Here is a 17,478-nt window from a genome sequence, read left to right as displayed (position 1 = left end):
ATTAACTTTTTCTATTTTTCACTTTTAGTTACAATACTTTTGAAGCCTCCACACATGTACGTACAAGAGCATAATAAACTTAACTAGCCTAATTACATTGAGCTTATATACTAAGGTGTGAAGTGTCCCCAATCACATAAAGACAATTCAAATATTCAGTTATAAAATTCACTTATTACCTTCATTGAATCACCAGTTTGTAATCGTAATAATTTTACCATTTTCCACCTCAGAAACACTTTATGCAAGTTCAAACGTGTGTAAATGATTTTTAACTGGGAATCATTAAAGATCATCTGAGCTGGAAATATCTCTACACATATTTAATCACCACAAAAACAAAATAAATTAATAAAAAAGAGAAAAGAAAAAGAGCAAAATGATTTTCTTTTCTCCCAAACGAAGATCGGTTTTCCTTTTCTCATACGAATAAATCATTTGAAAAAAAAAAAAATTACAAACAAGCATTTCCAATTGTTGATCCGATTAATCTCTAGATCTGAATCCGAATCCCAACTTTTATCTCAAAGGAAAAATTTCAGAGAAAGCGGCATTTTGATCTCGGTAAGTCTTTGAATTATTTTGTTTTGTATTTTTGGTACAAAATAAAATAAAATAATTTGTGCGGGTTTTGTTTGGTTGCTGAGAAAATGGTTGGAAATGAAAAGAAAATCAAAACTTGAATTTCAGGTTCCACATTACAACAAAGTGGCATTGTACGTAAGATTTAAAATCACAACTTTTATTCTCTTACAGGGGGTAGAACAAGAACATAGAAATTCTAGATCTTGAGGTGTAATGCGGGTTCAGAATTCGAATTCCTTGAGTTAAATTTTGAAGCTGAAAGAAATTGATATTATAATTTCCGAGCATAGCCATGGTTTTTTGGGAAGGGTATGTGAGCGACGAAGCAATGGGGACTTTTGCCCCAATTGTGGTGTACTGGTTGTACGCAGGGTTGTATCAGCTGCTGCCTCCATTGGAGAATTTCCGGTTGCATACTAGAAAGGAGGAGGATGAGAAGAATTCGGTGCCGCTTTCTGCTGTTGTTAAGGGTGTCTTGCTTCAGCAGCTCGTGCAAGCCACCGTCGCGCAGGCGCTCTTCTTGGTTGGTTTTTCAGCTCAATTCTATTAATTTTGTGTTAATTTGTTGCCATTTGTTTCAAAAGTTGGTTGCTTTTTTGTTTAAAAGGCTTAGTATATGTGTGATTTCATGTTTAATATTGGTTTCCTTTCACATCATGCTGCTAAACTAAGAGTTGACAGCATTTCGCTTGAGCTAAAATGTAGGTTTACTTCTGTTCTGAACCTAGGAGTTGTGTGTCTAGGTCACATTTCCGATGAGTGGTCAAGTAATGTGATTTCATCTCTGGAAAGTTATGCTTCACTTTGAAAATATAGCTTTTTAAAATATTGCATAATGTGCTCCCCTTGCTCCTCCCATTGTGTTCTAATTAGACATCAACTTATTAAATAATGAAGAGAGAAGAGTTAACTAATGACACGTCTTGGGATGCCATGATAACATTTCCTGTCAAAAGAGCAAGGATAACAAAACAACATTAGAGGCATTATGATCCGAGTTCAAAGCTCTGAATGTGTAGACTGCATAGGATATAGAATAAGTGGAAAAGATAAACCATGTTTGTGGAAGAAGGTTTCAAAGCTGTACTGCAAATGACATGATGAGAAGAAATTTTAACGAGGTCTTATAAACCTTGTCAGTGTTTATGGGATAATCATGTTGAGCTTTTCAGTGCTAGATATGATCATCACACCTACATTGGCAACATGTGATTGTTTACCCTCTTTGCCAACCAGATTCTTTTTGAAACTAGAGAGAAAGAGGACTGGATCACCGGGGAGGCCGGGGAGGGGGAGGGGGTATAAAAAAAATATGTAAGGAAGTGAAATAGGAAGTACAAGGAAAATAATGATGATAATTTAATCATCCACATCATTTTCATCCTTCCCATACCCTCAAGCAACCTTAGAGTATAAGCTGAAGCTTTAGCTGTGTCAAATTGAACTTCTCAGTCTCCCCAAGTTTTCCAATGCTTAATTTAATGAATAATCAACTTTGAGTTTCTGATCCATGTAGCATAGTTTGCTTTGGGTATCGCTCAATCATTACAGCCAATTTTACTGCATTACCCAATATGGTATTAATATAACTTGTAGTGTCTGTCTTTATAGTACGTGTCGTCCACATCGAACCTTTATAATTAAAAATTACTTATTATAGGTCTTCCCATCAGCCTTAAAATCTGCTTTTGGATGCCTAGTTTTTCCATCGCTTGCATTGACCAATTTGTCTTTTCTTGGGATCAGACTTGTTCTTGTGGTAAAGGATAAGGCTGAAATTTCCCTGAGATGATGTCCTCTTCAGGGGGCACTTTCTATTGGAATATCAGATTTATCCGACCGGTTCAAGATTGGGAGTTAGAATCGGTTGCCTCCTTTATGGATCATATAAGTATGCTGTTTCTTTGAGAAGAAATGAGGTGGATAAAATGTATTGGAAATTTTCTCCTCGGGGTGTTTTTGATGTTCGCTCTTATTACAAGGCTTTACAACCTTCAATCACCTGTCCTTTCCCATGGAAATCTTTGTGGAAACCAAAGGTGCTTACTAAGGTTAGCTTTTTTATTTGGACAGCAGCGTTACAGAAAATTTTAACTGTTGATAAATTAAGGAGATGAAAACTGGTGGTGGTGGATTGGTGTTGCATGTGTAAGAGGAATAGGGAGACTATGGATCACTTACTTCTACATTGCCCAATAGCTTAAGAGTTATGAAATATGGTGTGTTTCCTTTTTGGGGTTCACTGGGTCATGCCGGGTAGTGTGGTGGAATTTATAGCAAGTTGGTCACGGAAGTTTCACAGGCCCAAAACTAAGGTGCTTTGGAGTATGATCCCTCATTGTCTTATGTGGATCATATGGAGGGAAAGGAAAAGGAATAATCGTACTTTTGAAGGGGATGAAAGGTCGATTCATGAGTTGAAGCACTTCTTCTTTCAAACTTTGTTTGAATGGGCAAATGCTTCGGATGTTGTTAATTTCATTTCTCTTCCTGATATGATGGATTTTTGTACTTTCATTCCTGTTTAGTTTTTCTTCTTTTTTTCTTTTTTTTCTTTTTTTTTTGCCTTTTAGCACGCTGCCTGTGTGCCTTGTTTTATTTTTTTTTCCTTATATTGATTTTAAATGAAGTTTATAACTTATAAAAAACAAAAGGGTTCATTCCTTCTTCTGTGGAAATTGAATGACGTGTGGGCGCTAGCAGTGTTGGAGGCATAGAAGCTGAACTTGGACTTACTTTAGAGATCCTATCTTCTCACTAATAGAAATTCCAATAGCTTTCATGTTGAGAACAGCAGCCTAGATTTTATCTAGATTCTAGAGTTGCTTCAATCTTCCCTTATATTTGGCAACAGTAGACTGAATAGTTTGTAGTTCTTCTTTCATACAGTCAATGTCATTATGTTGGTCTCAGTATCTTGAGGGAAGCGTCAAAGATGGAATTTAGTTTAATGTGTGGCACCATTGACTTTGATGAACATTCTATCAAATGTTTGATAGGGAACAAAATTTCGCTAGGAATTTGTAATAGGATCATTCATTTTGGTACTGGCTGAGGTAGGAAACTGCTGGATAATTTGGTAAATAATGCAGTTAAGATTTGAGATGATGTGTAAAAAGGATTTTAATGGCTTTTGGGTAAAATTTGTGTAGAGTAGATCAAGGTTAAAAGTTGTGAAAAAAAATTGCATAAAGGTGTAAAAAAGATTGATAAAATTCCAGCTTTGATTGTTTGATGGAAGCATAGAATCAAAGGTTTGAAAGATGGAATCACTGTAGTTTGGTGGTTGAAAGAAAATGCAGATGGTTTAACAGATGAAGAGGAAAAGAGTAAGCGTAATTAGCAGAAGACAGAGCATGTACAATATGAAACACTAAAACGAAGCTTCAAGCTATTAGTTTCAGTTTCATGGCACAATCTGATAAGATAATTCATCCCAATTATAGAGTGGGTAACACTAAGAAAAAAACTAATGCTATTACTTAAACCACATAAATCCTACTCATAATTAAAACATCATTTTTGGAAAACTTAAATGAAGACTACTTATATTGACTCAACTAACTACAATGAACCCTTACTGATCAAAAAAAGAAAAAAAAAAACTACAATGAACCCCTCATCTTGGGAGTAAAAATGCATCTTCTTTTCCATAGGCATTTTGATTGGAATTGGCCTGTATCTTAGTTTGGGCTTAGATATTGAGTCTATCTGACTGTAATTAAAAACAAAAGGGTTCATTCCTTCTTCTGTGGAAATTGAATGACGTGTGGGCGCTAGCAGTGTTGGAGGCATAGAAGCTGAACTTGGACTTACTTTAGAGATCCTATCTTCTCACTAATAGAAATTCCAATAGCTTTCATGTTGAGAACAGCAGCCTAGATTTTATCTAGATTCTAGAGTTGCTTCAATCTTCCCTTATATTTGGCAACAGTAGACTGAATAGTTTGTAGTTCTTCTTTCATACAGTCAATGTCATTATGTTGGTCTCAGTATCTTGAGGGAAGCGTCAAAGATGGAATTTAGTTTAATGTGTGGCACCATTGACTTTGATGAACATTCTATCAAATGTTTGATAGGGAACAAAATTTCGCTAGGAATTTGTAATAGGATCATTCATTTTGGTACTGGCTGAGGTAGGAAACTGCTGGATAATTTGGTAAATAATGCAGTTAAGATTTGAGATGATGTGTAAAAAGGATTTTAATGGCTTTTGGGTAAAATTTGTGTAGAGTAGATCAAGGTTAAAAGTTGTGAAAAAAAATTGCATAAAGGTGTAAAAAAGATTGATAAAATTCCAGCTTTGATTGTTTGATGGAAGCATAGAATCAAAGGTTTGAAAGATGGAATCACTGTAGTTTGGTGGTTGAAAGAAAATGCAGATGGTTTAACAGATGAAGAGGAAAAGAGTAAGCGTAATTAGCAGAAGACAGAGCATGTACAATATGAAACACTAAAACGAAGCTTCAAGCTATTAGTTTCAGTTTCATGGCACAATCTGATAAGATAATTCATCCCAATTATAGAGTGGGTAACACTAAGAAAAAAACTAATGCTATTACTTAAACCACATAAATCCTACTCATAATTAAAACATCATTTTTGGAAAACTTAAATGAAGACTACTTATATTGACTCAACTAACTACAATGAACCCTTACTGATCAAAAAAAGAAAAAAAAAAACTACAATGAACCCCTCATCTTGGGAGTAAAAATGCATCTTCTTTTCCATAGGCATTTTGATTGGAATTGGCCTGTATCTTAGTTTGGGCTTAGATATTGAGTCTATCTGACTGTAATGCATCATTATATGTAAAGTTATCAGTCTTGTAGGAATGGTCGTCTTTATGATGTAGGACAAAAAGAACAGAAACCAGATCACATTTGCAATTCCTGGACAGATTTGACACAGGAGTGTCCCAAGCTCAACCAAGTTGTTTTTGAAGTCCAGCAAATAAAGCCCATTATTTTGAATTAATTAAGAAGATGAATGAGTTATTTTGGTTTCCCCATACCTGGTATCAAGATTGGATTTTGAGGAATTTGGGTTAGGATTCTGGATCTTAAGGGTTTAAAGGTGACAAATCTATGTTCATTACCTATCAAAAAAAACAAAAAAACAAAAGAGTGACAAATCAATGTGTGGTTGCAATGTAAGTTGCTGGAAATTTAAAAATGGAAAAGAAAAAGAATATACCTCTAGGCATCACACCTAGAATTTCTAGAAGTTTGTATCCTATAAACCTCAAATAACTCTTCATAGTTTTTTTACAATTTAGAAAACATATTATTCTTCTCTTGAGTCTTGAATAGAAAGCATTACGTTCATATAAATATGTGACTAATATAAGAGTTGGACTCGTACGGCTTTTATTAGTGAGCCCAAACTGAAAACTAAACTCAAATAAAACCGAAATAAGATTCAATTGACTATTAGAAAAGCCCATCTCCAGAAACTATAAAATTACAAATTTACCCTGAACGCATAAAATTAAATTAAAGTATAAGAAATCTGACCGGAACAGCGAGACTGTTCATCTATAATGCCCAAAAACATAATAAAATAAAAATCACAATCCACTAGCAAGCCTATTCAAGTTCCCAAGTACGATTATCTAAAAAAAAGGTTGTTCCCAAGTACCTAGGTATCGTTTGACATGTGCTAAATTTTTTTGCTAATTCAATAGTAGGAGGTGAGGGGATTACATTTCCATTAGAAACACTAAGAGGTTTCGATTGAGCTATGAGGCTCTTGTCGACATGTGCTTAATTAATGCTTGCAAATTAGATTTAGCTTTTGGGTGCCTCTTATACGTTTTTAACGGTTGCTGCTGTGGTCCACCACTTTACACCAGGCATCCTTTTTTTTTTTTGATAAGTAACGTAAAAAATTTTATTGAAAAAACCAACCAAGTACACTAGAAGTGTACTACAGTGGCATAAATCAAGAACCTAGATTACAACGATCAACAAGATCGGGGAAAGAAAAACAAGAATAAGAAGGCAAAAGTAAACTCCACTCAAGAAGAGTACGGAAAAAGAAAAACTTAATGTCAAGAATAGACTATTCACAATCCTCAAAGCATCTAGCATTCCACTCCTGCCATAAGCACCAAAACAAACAATGCAGCACAAACCTCCATAAACCTATATTTCGATGCCTACCGAACTTCCCCTGCCAAGAAGCTAACAACTCACTAACTTTATATGGCATAACCCAATGTATACCAAACAAAATACCATAGACCACAACTCATATGCTATAGGACAATGAAGAAGAAGATGATTCCCCGATTCTCCACACCTTTTACACATAAATTACTATTCTAACACTGCAATATGCCTCTTCCAAATATTATCTGCAGTCAAGATCTTACCTAAAGGTGGGAAAGATTATCCGTGGTTGTAGAGATACGGGCATGAAGTTACTCATCTTTGGCAGAGGGTTATATCCACTAAATATGGGGAGGGTCAAGGGGGTTGGAGTACTAAAATTTGTAGAAGAACTCATGGGTGTGGTTTGTGGCGAGTATTAATGAAGGGTGGGAAAGCTTTTCTAAGCATTGTTCCTTTGTTGTGGGTGATGGTACCTGGATTCGTTTCTGTCATGATAGATTGGTTGGGGTTGATCCCCTTAAAATCCTCTACCTTGAGTTATATGTGATTTCAGCTGATAAGGAAACTTGTATTTTTGATGTTGTGAGTCATCAAGAGGGGGATGATGTTAGATTTTGGAACTCGAGATTTTATAGGGATTTTGAAGATTGGAGCTTGCTGCTTCTTTTTCTCGATTTTATTCAGCTCATCTTCCACGTGGAGCAGACAGCGGATTTTTGTGTGTGGGGTCTTAATGGAAAAAAAAAAAAAAAAAAAAGATCTTACCTTAGGTATCATTTACACCAGGCATCGTTGCATCATTTGATTGCAGTTAATGCAATTTGAGCTTTCATAGCATCTAGAAGGATGCATTTGTGACAATGTACGATCATTATATTCCTAGGCTTAAGCCTAAGCATGGGTTTGAACATCTACCTTGCTTGATTGCCTTAAAAGGAAGGTTACTATTAAGTTATTGAGATAAAGGCTGCATAAGACAATTTTATTACTTATTGAAAAAAAGAAAAAAATGATGGACAAGAAAATTTGAACATGAAGAACCACGCCTGCACCATTTTCAACTAATGTTTTATTTAGAAGTCTCTTCAATAGCTGGGAGAAGAACTAAAAAGAGGGGGCTTGAAGTGAGTACAAACTTAGAACCATCTGATGACCTGCTATAATTTTAAAATTTTGCCACATATACAGTTAAATTTGGGTTTTGGTCACAGGATTCATGTAACTTAATCTTACTGGTTTGGATTGCATTATGGTCCAGATAGTGCCATTTTGTCACATATGGGATTTTTATTGGGATAAATTACAATGCTTTCTCATTAGTAGTAGTGGTCTAAATGGACATGTCAATCAAGGAAGTAACATAGTCTATGACTTTAAATGGAATAGAATGGAGAAAAAGAATACATTTGGCTGACCCTAACTAATCCTGTTGAGGATCCATAGCCGACCTCAAAAATTTGGGACTACGGGCTTTGTTGTTGTTGTTGTATAAATTATAATGCTTTCTCTTTACTTGATAGGATCTATCTTCCTCCAGACTATCCAGCAGTCTAAGTTTCTCCAACAAATTTGACTTCTTCAGCCTCACATCTCCAAATACCTCTTGTTCTTTTTTGCCTATAAACATTGGATTTCTTATTTACCCATCATACGTGGTTCCAGTAGAGAAATAAACTTTTGCCAAGCCACCCTCCACTCTTTTACAAAAATATCACTATTCACCAACTTCTCCTATGAGTACCCTAAAATTGTTCAAATTAATTGATGATGCATGTGCTAGTATCATAGTATGTGCCTTGACTCGTATGTAATGACAACTTTTTGCATGATTGCATCATGTTATCAATTTTACTAGATTTATGCTTTGTTTGTGTAGGCGGAAAACATTTTCTCTATTTCTAGTGTTAGAGACTGAATTGGAAAACAAGCCCAATGGAGCAGAAAATATTTTCAGAAATGTTACATACTCAACAAACCATCCCAAATAAACTCCACACCACAAAAACTCTCCCAATGGTGACTTTTCTTTGTTTGTCTCCCCTCTCCCCCCACAGACCAACTGTTGCCACCGTTGACTAATTGTTGTCTTTTTGAACAATACTTTTTGCTTAAATTAGTTGCATTTCTGCTTTATATTTGCTGTAGCATGGATTCTGAATTTAGGATCAAATTTCCCATTTGAGGATGCAAAAAGAAAAAAAGAAAAAAAGAAAATCCTATTTGGGGTCTGTTTCATGAAAGAAAGATTTTGTCATATAATTTTTGGAATTACAAGAATTTTTAGTGATTATCAATGTAAGTCAAATAAGAGAGGATGTTTTCTGACTCATTTTCAGGGTCGCAACCTAACATGGGAAAAGAAGTCAGTTTTCTGGAAAATGTTTTCTAGAAAACACGCCATTTTTCAGAAAATGTTTTTGTCAAAATAAACAGAGCATATTATTAAGTAATTAAAGGTTCGCATAAATATGTCCGGATTACAAGTTATGCTTTTACTGCCTCATGTATTCTCCTCAACCATGCTAAAGGATATGATCACATCTGTTTCATTAAGGACATAAGTTCACATGCAAATATTTTTTTTTCCTGTCTTTCATATCTAAGCCAATGACCTTTAGGTCAAATGATATTTTTTGGTGTTTCCAACAGAGACATCCAGGGTCTGAATCTCCCTCCCACACTTAAAAGGGAACATATATATATATATATATATATGCACACACACACAACCCCATTGAATGTCATCTTTTTGCAGATTGTAAGAAGATGTTAACTTCTTTACCCCCTTACATTTGAATGTATCTTACCAGTATAGTGCTATGGTTGAAAGGTCTGATATGCTCTTATTGTTGACATGGCATTGTGGAGATCACACAGATTGCTTGATCTACTTTTTGTTTTTGCTTCATCTTTGGAAAATTTACTAAACTCAAATTGTGGATATTATATTAAAGAAAACACTATCAATTGATTCAATTTAAGAAATCTCGTAAAAATTTCATCCCTTTATGCTTTTTGGATGATTGATTGAGTAGCATTATTATTTACGTGAGCCTGCCTACTGAGTAATCAGCGAATTTGTCAGAATTATACAACTAGATACCAACCAAATCATGTTGATAAATATGTGGCTGATAAATCATATTAAGAAGTTGAGAGCTGGTAACTTCACATTTTGGTATATCAAATCAACTGCTAGTGAAGACATTATTTTTTCCCTTTTGGTACCTTTACTGTTTGAGTTCGACTAATGTTCTTGCATTGGTGCTACAGCTGACCTCGAAGGCTAATGCATCAGGGATCACGATTCAGCCCTCCATTCCTGTGCAAATTGTGCAGATTGTTGTTGCAATGTTTGTCATGGACACTTGGCAGTACTTTGTGCATCGCTACATGCATCATAACAAGTTTCTGTACCGCCACATCCACTCTCAGCATCACAGGCTGGTTGTCCCCTATGCAATTGGGGCCCTTTACAATCATCCGCTTGAAGGACTCTTGCTGGACACTTTTGGTGGGGCAATCTCTTTTCTTGTCTCAGGGATGACTGCACGAACAGCTGTTTTTTTCTTCTGCTTTGCTGTTATTAAAACTGTTGATGATCACTGTGGTCTTTGGTTGCCTGGCAATATTTTCCATATTGTCTTCCAGAACAACAGTGCTTATCATGACATCCATCATCAACTCCAAGGACTTAAGTACAACTACTCTCAACCTTTCTTTCCCATATGGGATAAACTTCTTGGAACGCACATGCCATACAATCTAGTAAAGCGACCTGAAGGGGGTTTTGAGGCTAGGGCAATGAAAGACTAGAAGTTCACTAACAATTTTCTCAGTGTATTACTTTAACCTCACTCAGACAGGAATGATTTTTGGTTGAGGATGAGCCATGTGTTGGGAAGCTGAAAGAATTATTAGAGGCTACATTGTAGGCATTCAGTCGGAGTTCATTTGATTTCATTCCTCTTTTGATTGCTCAACAGTATTTTCAGTCGGTTCTTGTAGCGTTACCAATCTATTATGAATTCTAATTGTGTTATTCCATGTTGTCTATCATGTAGCATATTTGCTTCATTGTCATGGAATGGTAGGATATTCGGGACTATTGAGATTGGTGTACTTGCCTTGTATGTTGCTTTAGATAGCTAGAAATTGTTTGCAAAATAAGGAATTTGGAATGCTTTAGGCCTTGTTTGGATTTTGGTGAACTTAGTTAACAAAAATCTGAGTTTTGTAAACTCATAACCCAAAATTAGTGGGCCCCACGGGTAGGAGGCTTGTTTGGCTTATTATTATGAAGCTTAACTCTGTTAACAAATCTTATGGCCTGTTTGGTTTGTGTTTTCAAACAACATTTTTTTAGTTTTTAAACAATATTTTACGCATTTCAACACACTTTTTCACCCACACGTATTTTAAAAAACTACAAACAACAATTTTCAAACTACTCTACCAAACACCCCTCAGTATTTTGATATTTGAGTTAACTAATTCAGAAACACGCCAGACTTGTTTTTAAGATATGAGTAATGAACAATTAGTGGCAATTTCGTAAATTTTTAGCACAAACGAGTCCCACAGCAATGTCCCGTCCCATCTTTGCGTAGGCTTTTGCTCCAACAGGTCTCTTTACCTTTACTTTCCCAACGACCCAAACCAGAGCTCTTCTTCATCATCTCGCTTGCCCTTTTCCCTTCTCCCAAACCCACAACACAAGCACAACCGAAAATATCACTATGAATCCATCCGAAGCACAAGGCCCAGCTTCGTTGACCGATTCCATTTTCCAATAAGACCTAAACGCTACCCTTCCATCTGTTTACATGCCCGAAGCTACTGGGTATTGCTTTGTTTTTTTATTTTTTATTTTTTTCATGTTCCTCCATTTTTTGCGTTGTGTTTACTGAGATGTTGGCTCACTTGGCTGTGAATGCTCCAAGTGAATTAAATTAAGTGCCCACATAACATAACTAAACTTTAATACACAAAGCAATCTAACAAACCCACATTACAATCTCTTTATTAAACAGCCCCAAAATTCAAAACACAAACTAAAATCAAAACCCAAAGAAAAAAAATAATGAAAACCTAGAAGCAGATTCAATCTTTTAGTGCCAAAGATGCAAACTTTATTATCAAAGAAATTAGATTAAAAAAAAAAAATCATGACCTGCAAGAACTATTTGGTTGTATCGGCAGTCTGGCCAACTCCGATCTCTAGAAAAGACGAGACCATACTCTGCTTATCAGTTGAAGAGAGCACCCCTTCCATTGTTTCTCTTCTTCTTCTTTTTTCACACACAAAATGCCATTTTTTGTTTGTTTTTACTATTTATATATATCTCTTCAGATCAGACAGTGAGAGAAACTCTGAGGTGGGAGCATCCACAGCAGTGGAGCTAAAAATTTAGCTTTTTAGCTCTACCAAAAGTTACTTTATCTATTATACCTACACACATGCTACAGCAGTGAATCTATTTTAGCTTTCAACACAATAAAATAATATAAACATCACAATAAAATAATATATCTACAACAATAAAATAATATCTCACTATAATAAAATAATATATTCACTACACTCATACATCACAGCCACACACAACCACAACCACCACCACCACCACCACCACAGCCCACAACAAAAGAAAAAACAAATAAACCAAATCCACACATCACAGCCACACACACACAACCACAACCACAACCACAACCACCACCACCACCACCACCACCACAAAAGAAAAAAAAAAAACAAAAAAACAACCAACCACCTACCACACCACAGCCCATAGCAGGAAAAAAAAAAAAACAAACAAAAAGTGCTGATCGGCGTGGGACGGTGACGGCGTGGGACGGCAACGGCGTGGATGGCGACGGCGTGGGACGGGATGGCGTGGGCTGAGGCGTGGGCTGGGAGGGTGACGGCGTGGGCTGGGATGGCGTGGGACGGGATGGCGTGGGACAGCGTGGGCTGAGGCGTGGCGTGGGACGGCGTGGGCTGGGACGGCGACGGCGACGGCGTGGACGGCAACGGCGTGGAGAGATGAGAGCTTGATGTGAGAGATGAGAGCCCTGATGAGAGAGATGAGAGCTTGAAGAGAGATGAGCACGGTAAGATTATTTTAATAGGAGGTTGAATAAAAAATTAATTTTTTTTTTAGATGTCTGCTACAGTGCACATTTATTTATAGATGTGCACTGTAGCAAATCAGCAAAAAATTTTAGGTTTGCCTCCACTGCTGCAAGGCTTTTTTGGTATATTAGTGGAGCTAAAATAGCATTATAGCTTTTTAGCTCCACTGCTGCAAATGCTCTTAGGAAATAGGAGACACCCTTTTTTGTTTGAGAGGAGAAAGTGAGAGGAGAAATGAGTTTGCATTGCACAGTGAAAGAGGAAATGTTTGCCCAAAACAATTTTGTTCAATCTGCAGGTAACCTGACCGTGTGCACTGCACAGTGGTCAGCCCGCGGGTCCCACAAAAGGTGAGTTTTTGTGAGTTTTTAGGCAAAAATCAGATCTGGTTTTAGTTGCCAAACAAGGGTAAGAGTGTTTTGGGAATTTTCAAATTATGAGAAATGGGTGATAATGTGATGAGCGATGAAGGATGGGATTTGAGTGATGAGTTAATTATCACCCAACAACCAAACAAGGCCTTAATGATTTGAATTCTAGCTATAATGCCCAAGTTGTTCCAATTCGCCTTGTGCTTCTTCTTTTTCTTTGATGACCATGCTGAATAGAATTTATTCCATTTCATCTCATTTTTGTATTCCTTGTTGCCTTCTTCTAATTAAAGCTAGTAGACAAATTAGCCCTGTTGAACTGTTTTCTAATTTTTTTTTGAATGACTCTTTATGTTTAAAATAGGAGAGATTAAACATCAATTTCTATTAACTATGTAAAAAGAGCCAAGGGCCTAAGGAAAAGTGTTTTTTGTTTAATCAAGTATTGTAGTTTTGTTGAGCCAAAACAGTGAGTTTTGATGGAGAAGATGAAAAGTTTAAACGGTAAAGGCTATTGTGTTTAGAAATTGCTCCATGCCAAAATGCTAGTTTAAATGTGTTGAAAAAATTAATCTAAAATCCTAAGACTATATAAAACACCACAACTTATGCCAGAATTGTATATATGGTAAACTGTGAATGGTGAAGAAAAATTGATGGATCTATGTGAAAGCGACAAAATGTCAGTCATATTTGGTAGGGTAGTTGTGGTAAAAGTTGTGGCATTTTATGTGGTACTAGAATTACTTAAATTTAATTAAAACGAGCATTGTGTCTTCCAATAAAGAAATTGAAATTTGAAAGTGAGTCTCCTGCTTGAGGACACTTGTCACCTTAGACAAAGGACTAGGGGGGCAATTGATGGGGAATATTTATGACATAGCATTTTGTAGACACCTAATTCTGCACCTCCCATTTAACCTCACTTGCATTGCATTCCATATAATCACCATCTCATGTCTCCAAGACAAGATTGTAATTTTGATTCTTTGAACTCCAAATAATTTTCATAAAACAAATCTAGAGGTCATAACGTCAAAGCAACAATTCATGAGCTTTAATCAGACCATCGAATCAAAAAAATATCAGAGTAACAAGTTTTAACGGTAAAATGCATTAGCATTAAACCAATTCCGACCATAGGTGATTATGATCTCCTAATTCTAATTGGTTTAAACAATGTGTCATATTCCTATTGGCTGAGGATAGAGTTCATGGTAAGGTTGCATGCATCCAATTTAATCCAAAATCAAAGTATTTATTGATTCTAGACAAGATAGGAAGAAATTGATTAATTAGACAATTACTTAATCAATTAAACCTATTTGGAATTAATTTGCTAACCTTAAGGACCAAGAAAATTAGAAAAGAAAGTCAAAATTCGAAAGAATCAAATCTCATTTGAAAACGGAAATTGTTAGACCCAAATAGGCAAAGATCTGAGGAGGATATGGACCAAGTGCCAATTGGCACTTCGACTAGAATCCTCAAATCTCCTTCTTTTTTTGCTTTAGTTTGCTCTCTATTATATTTGATCTTGATTATTAGGTTTTTCCTTCAAAAAACCTAATTTTCTCGGAATCCCACATTGTTTGGAGACTAAACCCTAGCTCCCATGCATTTAGTATAAATACCCCCTTCCACCATCAGTCCTAAAACATAACAAGTATCCCATAAACTCTTAGAGCTTCCTAGCAAACTGAGATCTCTCTCTCTCTCTCTCTCTCTCTCTCTTTCTCTCTCTCTCACATTAGTAGTAGGAAGGTGCATTTGGTGTTTTGGACCTCCCGGTCTCAATTTACTAGAAGGGATAGTTTGGACCTTCTAGTCTCAAGCTAACAACTTCTTGCTTACAAACCCTTCTAGAAGTATCGTCTAGCTTGGAGTGTTGTTCATGCAGGTAAGGTTTCTTAACCTTCACTTTATTTTTATGTCTTAGCTTTTTAGATCCAAGCATGTTTAATTTCTAGGTTTTTCACATGTTCTAGTTTGTTAGCATGTTAGATCTTGGATGTTCATAGCCTGCATGAATTAGATTTTTTTTTTTAAACAATTCACATGCTCTTAGATTAGGGTTTTCAATTCAAATACATTGTTCTTATGCTCTTAGATTAGGTTTTTTCTAATATCAATAACATGTTCATATGCTCCTTAGATTATGATTTATCACACATCACACACATATTCACAATCTCTTTCAATATCCAATATATGCATGCCTAGAATAGGGTTTCATCGTGTTTTTGGATGTTTTGCCTTTTAATCATGCGTTTTGCATGGTATAAACTCTTGAATGATATGATCATTGGCCACCACAGTCTAGAAGACTGGTTTCACCAAGCAGGTTAGGTGCTTAACACTTGTTGGAAATATATCATAGAATAAACAAGTTTAATACAACAAATACTATCTCAAGTATTTTATCTAGAATGCAAATTAGTAAGAACAAATATAAATATATAAATATATATATATATAGAGGAACAATCTCATAGTGCTATAGAATCATATTGTGAAAGTGTTGTCCTTAAAAGTTGATTCATGTCACCTGAAGTAAAACTCGGTGTGACTAATTCTCTTAGCCAAATAACCCCTCAGGATTAGAGTACTATAGCGTCAACCTTTGTGATGGATGCATTTCCACTCATGAAGGTTCAAGGATAACCTTTGAATATTGCCTTTCCTTAAAACAATTAAAATTGTAGGAAAATATGTGGGAGAGTAAGAGATTAGAAATGGTGTATTTGGAAATATAGAGCAATAGAAAAACCCTTTTAGGAATGGTGTAGTGATAGGTATTATATAGGCTATTTATGACAATAATGGTTTATAGTTATTGATTACTAATAACCCATAAAAGCCCAACGGCTATATAATCCATTATTGCCCAACGACTATTTTCTCATAATTGCCTAACGGTTATTTTACTCATAAATTCATAACAGCTAGAAAATAAATAATAATAAAAGTGTTTGGAACACACATCCACACCAACAACGCCTTCCCAATCCCGTAACCTAGCCTCCGAACTTAGATCAAAGATTAGTAGATTAGACTTATCCTTGTAATCTTCTCTTTCTAGATTGTAAGTAGGAATCAAAATATTGACTTTTGTTTTAGATTGTATCTAGAACCAAAGCAATGTAAATTTTTGTTATTATCAAAGATATGTACTTTCTATCAAATAATCAATAACAATGATGTATTTTTTCAATTCTTTTAGTTTCTTATTTTCTTTATTAAAATAAGTGGCAACTCTATTATAAAACTCTTGATCTAGGAGGAATGATAATAACAGTAGAACTTCTCTACTATCTCTTGAGAGGTAATAACAAGAGTCCACCCCATTCACGTGGGAAAGTGCCAAAGACCACTAAAAAGGTTTTGGGAGGCACGATCTCTCACACATTTCACGTTGCCCTATATTAAAAGGATGGTGTGGCAGGTTGGACCGATAAACTGCTTAGTTAACAACCTCAAATGGAAAGACGTATCTTTATTACCTCCATGTTTTATGCCACAAAACCTCCCTTTGGGGATAACTTTGGAATTAAAGGGAAGATATTGGGTGAAATCAAGTCCCAAAAATCTTAGAATAATCCATTTTCCATCTGCAACATAAAATAACGATATCACCAACACTTAAAGGTACTAACATATTCTCAGTTTTTTAAGGCACTTTTCATTCTATTATGTCTTCTCTCTCTCTCTCTCTCTCTCTCTTGAAAGTGTTCAGAGATCGAGTCTAACCCATGATCAACTATATTATCAATTGGGATTCATTATTTATTATTTTTCTTAACCACTACCTAAAGTTTGTAAGGTTGTTTCTTCTTAGGTTGTTCGCTATAATATATATGTGTGTGTGAGGACGAGGATCCCTAATCCGATTTAGAAGGGCTACCAAGATTATTTCTAAGGACACACCTCGGACCTTAGGGACGAGCATTAGTTGTGTGAGGTGCATGAAGTTAAAATATCACAAAGGGAAGAAAGCATACTAGGCATAAATTACGAGAATGATGAAGGGAGAAGGGTGTAAAAGCCATCCCTCCACATTAAATACAAGACAACCACTCTTCTGGCCGCATTAATGAGGAAATGACCATGAACAGTGGTGGCATAGCTAAGATTGCAGGGTAGAAGCTTACTAGTATATTCCGGATGAGACAGAAGTACTAGGAATGCAATCTCAGCACTCTAAGTGTAGGATTAAGATGATTTGTGTTTAAATATAAAGGAAAAATGAAGATCCATATGTAGG

At 35.7% G+C, this 17,478-nt stretch overlaps 1 protein-coding gene across 1 annotated transcript; it reads left to right on the top strand.

Annotated features, from left to right (window-relative positions):
* The first annotated feature begins 248 nt into the window (after positions 1-248).
* On the top strand, positions 249-10,905 carry LOC112033980 (very-long-chain aldehyde decarbonylase GL1-9). Its single transcript, XM_024066766.2, has 3 exons — positions 249-564; positions 757-1,108; positions 9,978-10,905. The coding sequence occupies exons 2-3, from the start codon at positions 878-880 to the stop codon at positions 10,518-10,520; spliced, it is 774 nt and encodes a 257-aa protein (XP_023922534.1). The 5' UTR covers positions 249-564; positions 757-877; the 3' UTR covers positions 10,521-10,905.
* Positions 10,906-17,478: the final 6,573 nt, after the last annotated feature.

This window comes from Quercus suber, unplaced genomic scaffold (genome assembly GCF_002906115.3).
Source record: "Quercus suber isolate HL8 unplaced genomic scaffold, Cork oak 2.0 scaffold_773, whole genome shotgun sequence".
In the NCBI taxonomy this organism is placed as follows: Eukaryota; Viridiplantae; Streptophyta; class Magnoliopsida; order Fagales; family Fagaceae; genus Quercus; species Quercus suber.
This window is presented reverse-complemented; position numbering and strand designations above follow the sequence as displayed.

What these genes read in the sequence shown, in the direction of transcription:
- LOC112033980 (XM_024066766.2), top strand. Translation starts at nt 878, where the DNA reads ATGGTTTTTTGGGAAGGGTATGTGAGCGACGAAGCAATGGGGACTTTT. An exon ending in TCGCGCAGGCGCTCTTCTTG is followed by an intron (nt 1,109 to 9,977) that starts GTTGGTTTTTCA and finishes TTGGTGCTACAG; the next exon opens with CTGACCTCGAAGGCTAATGC.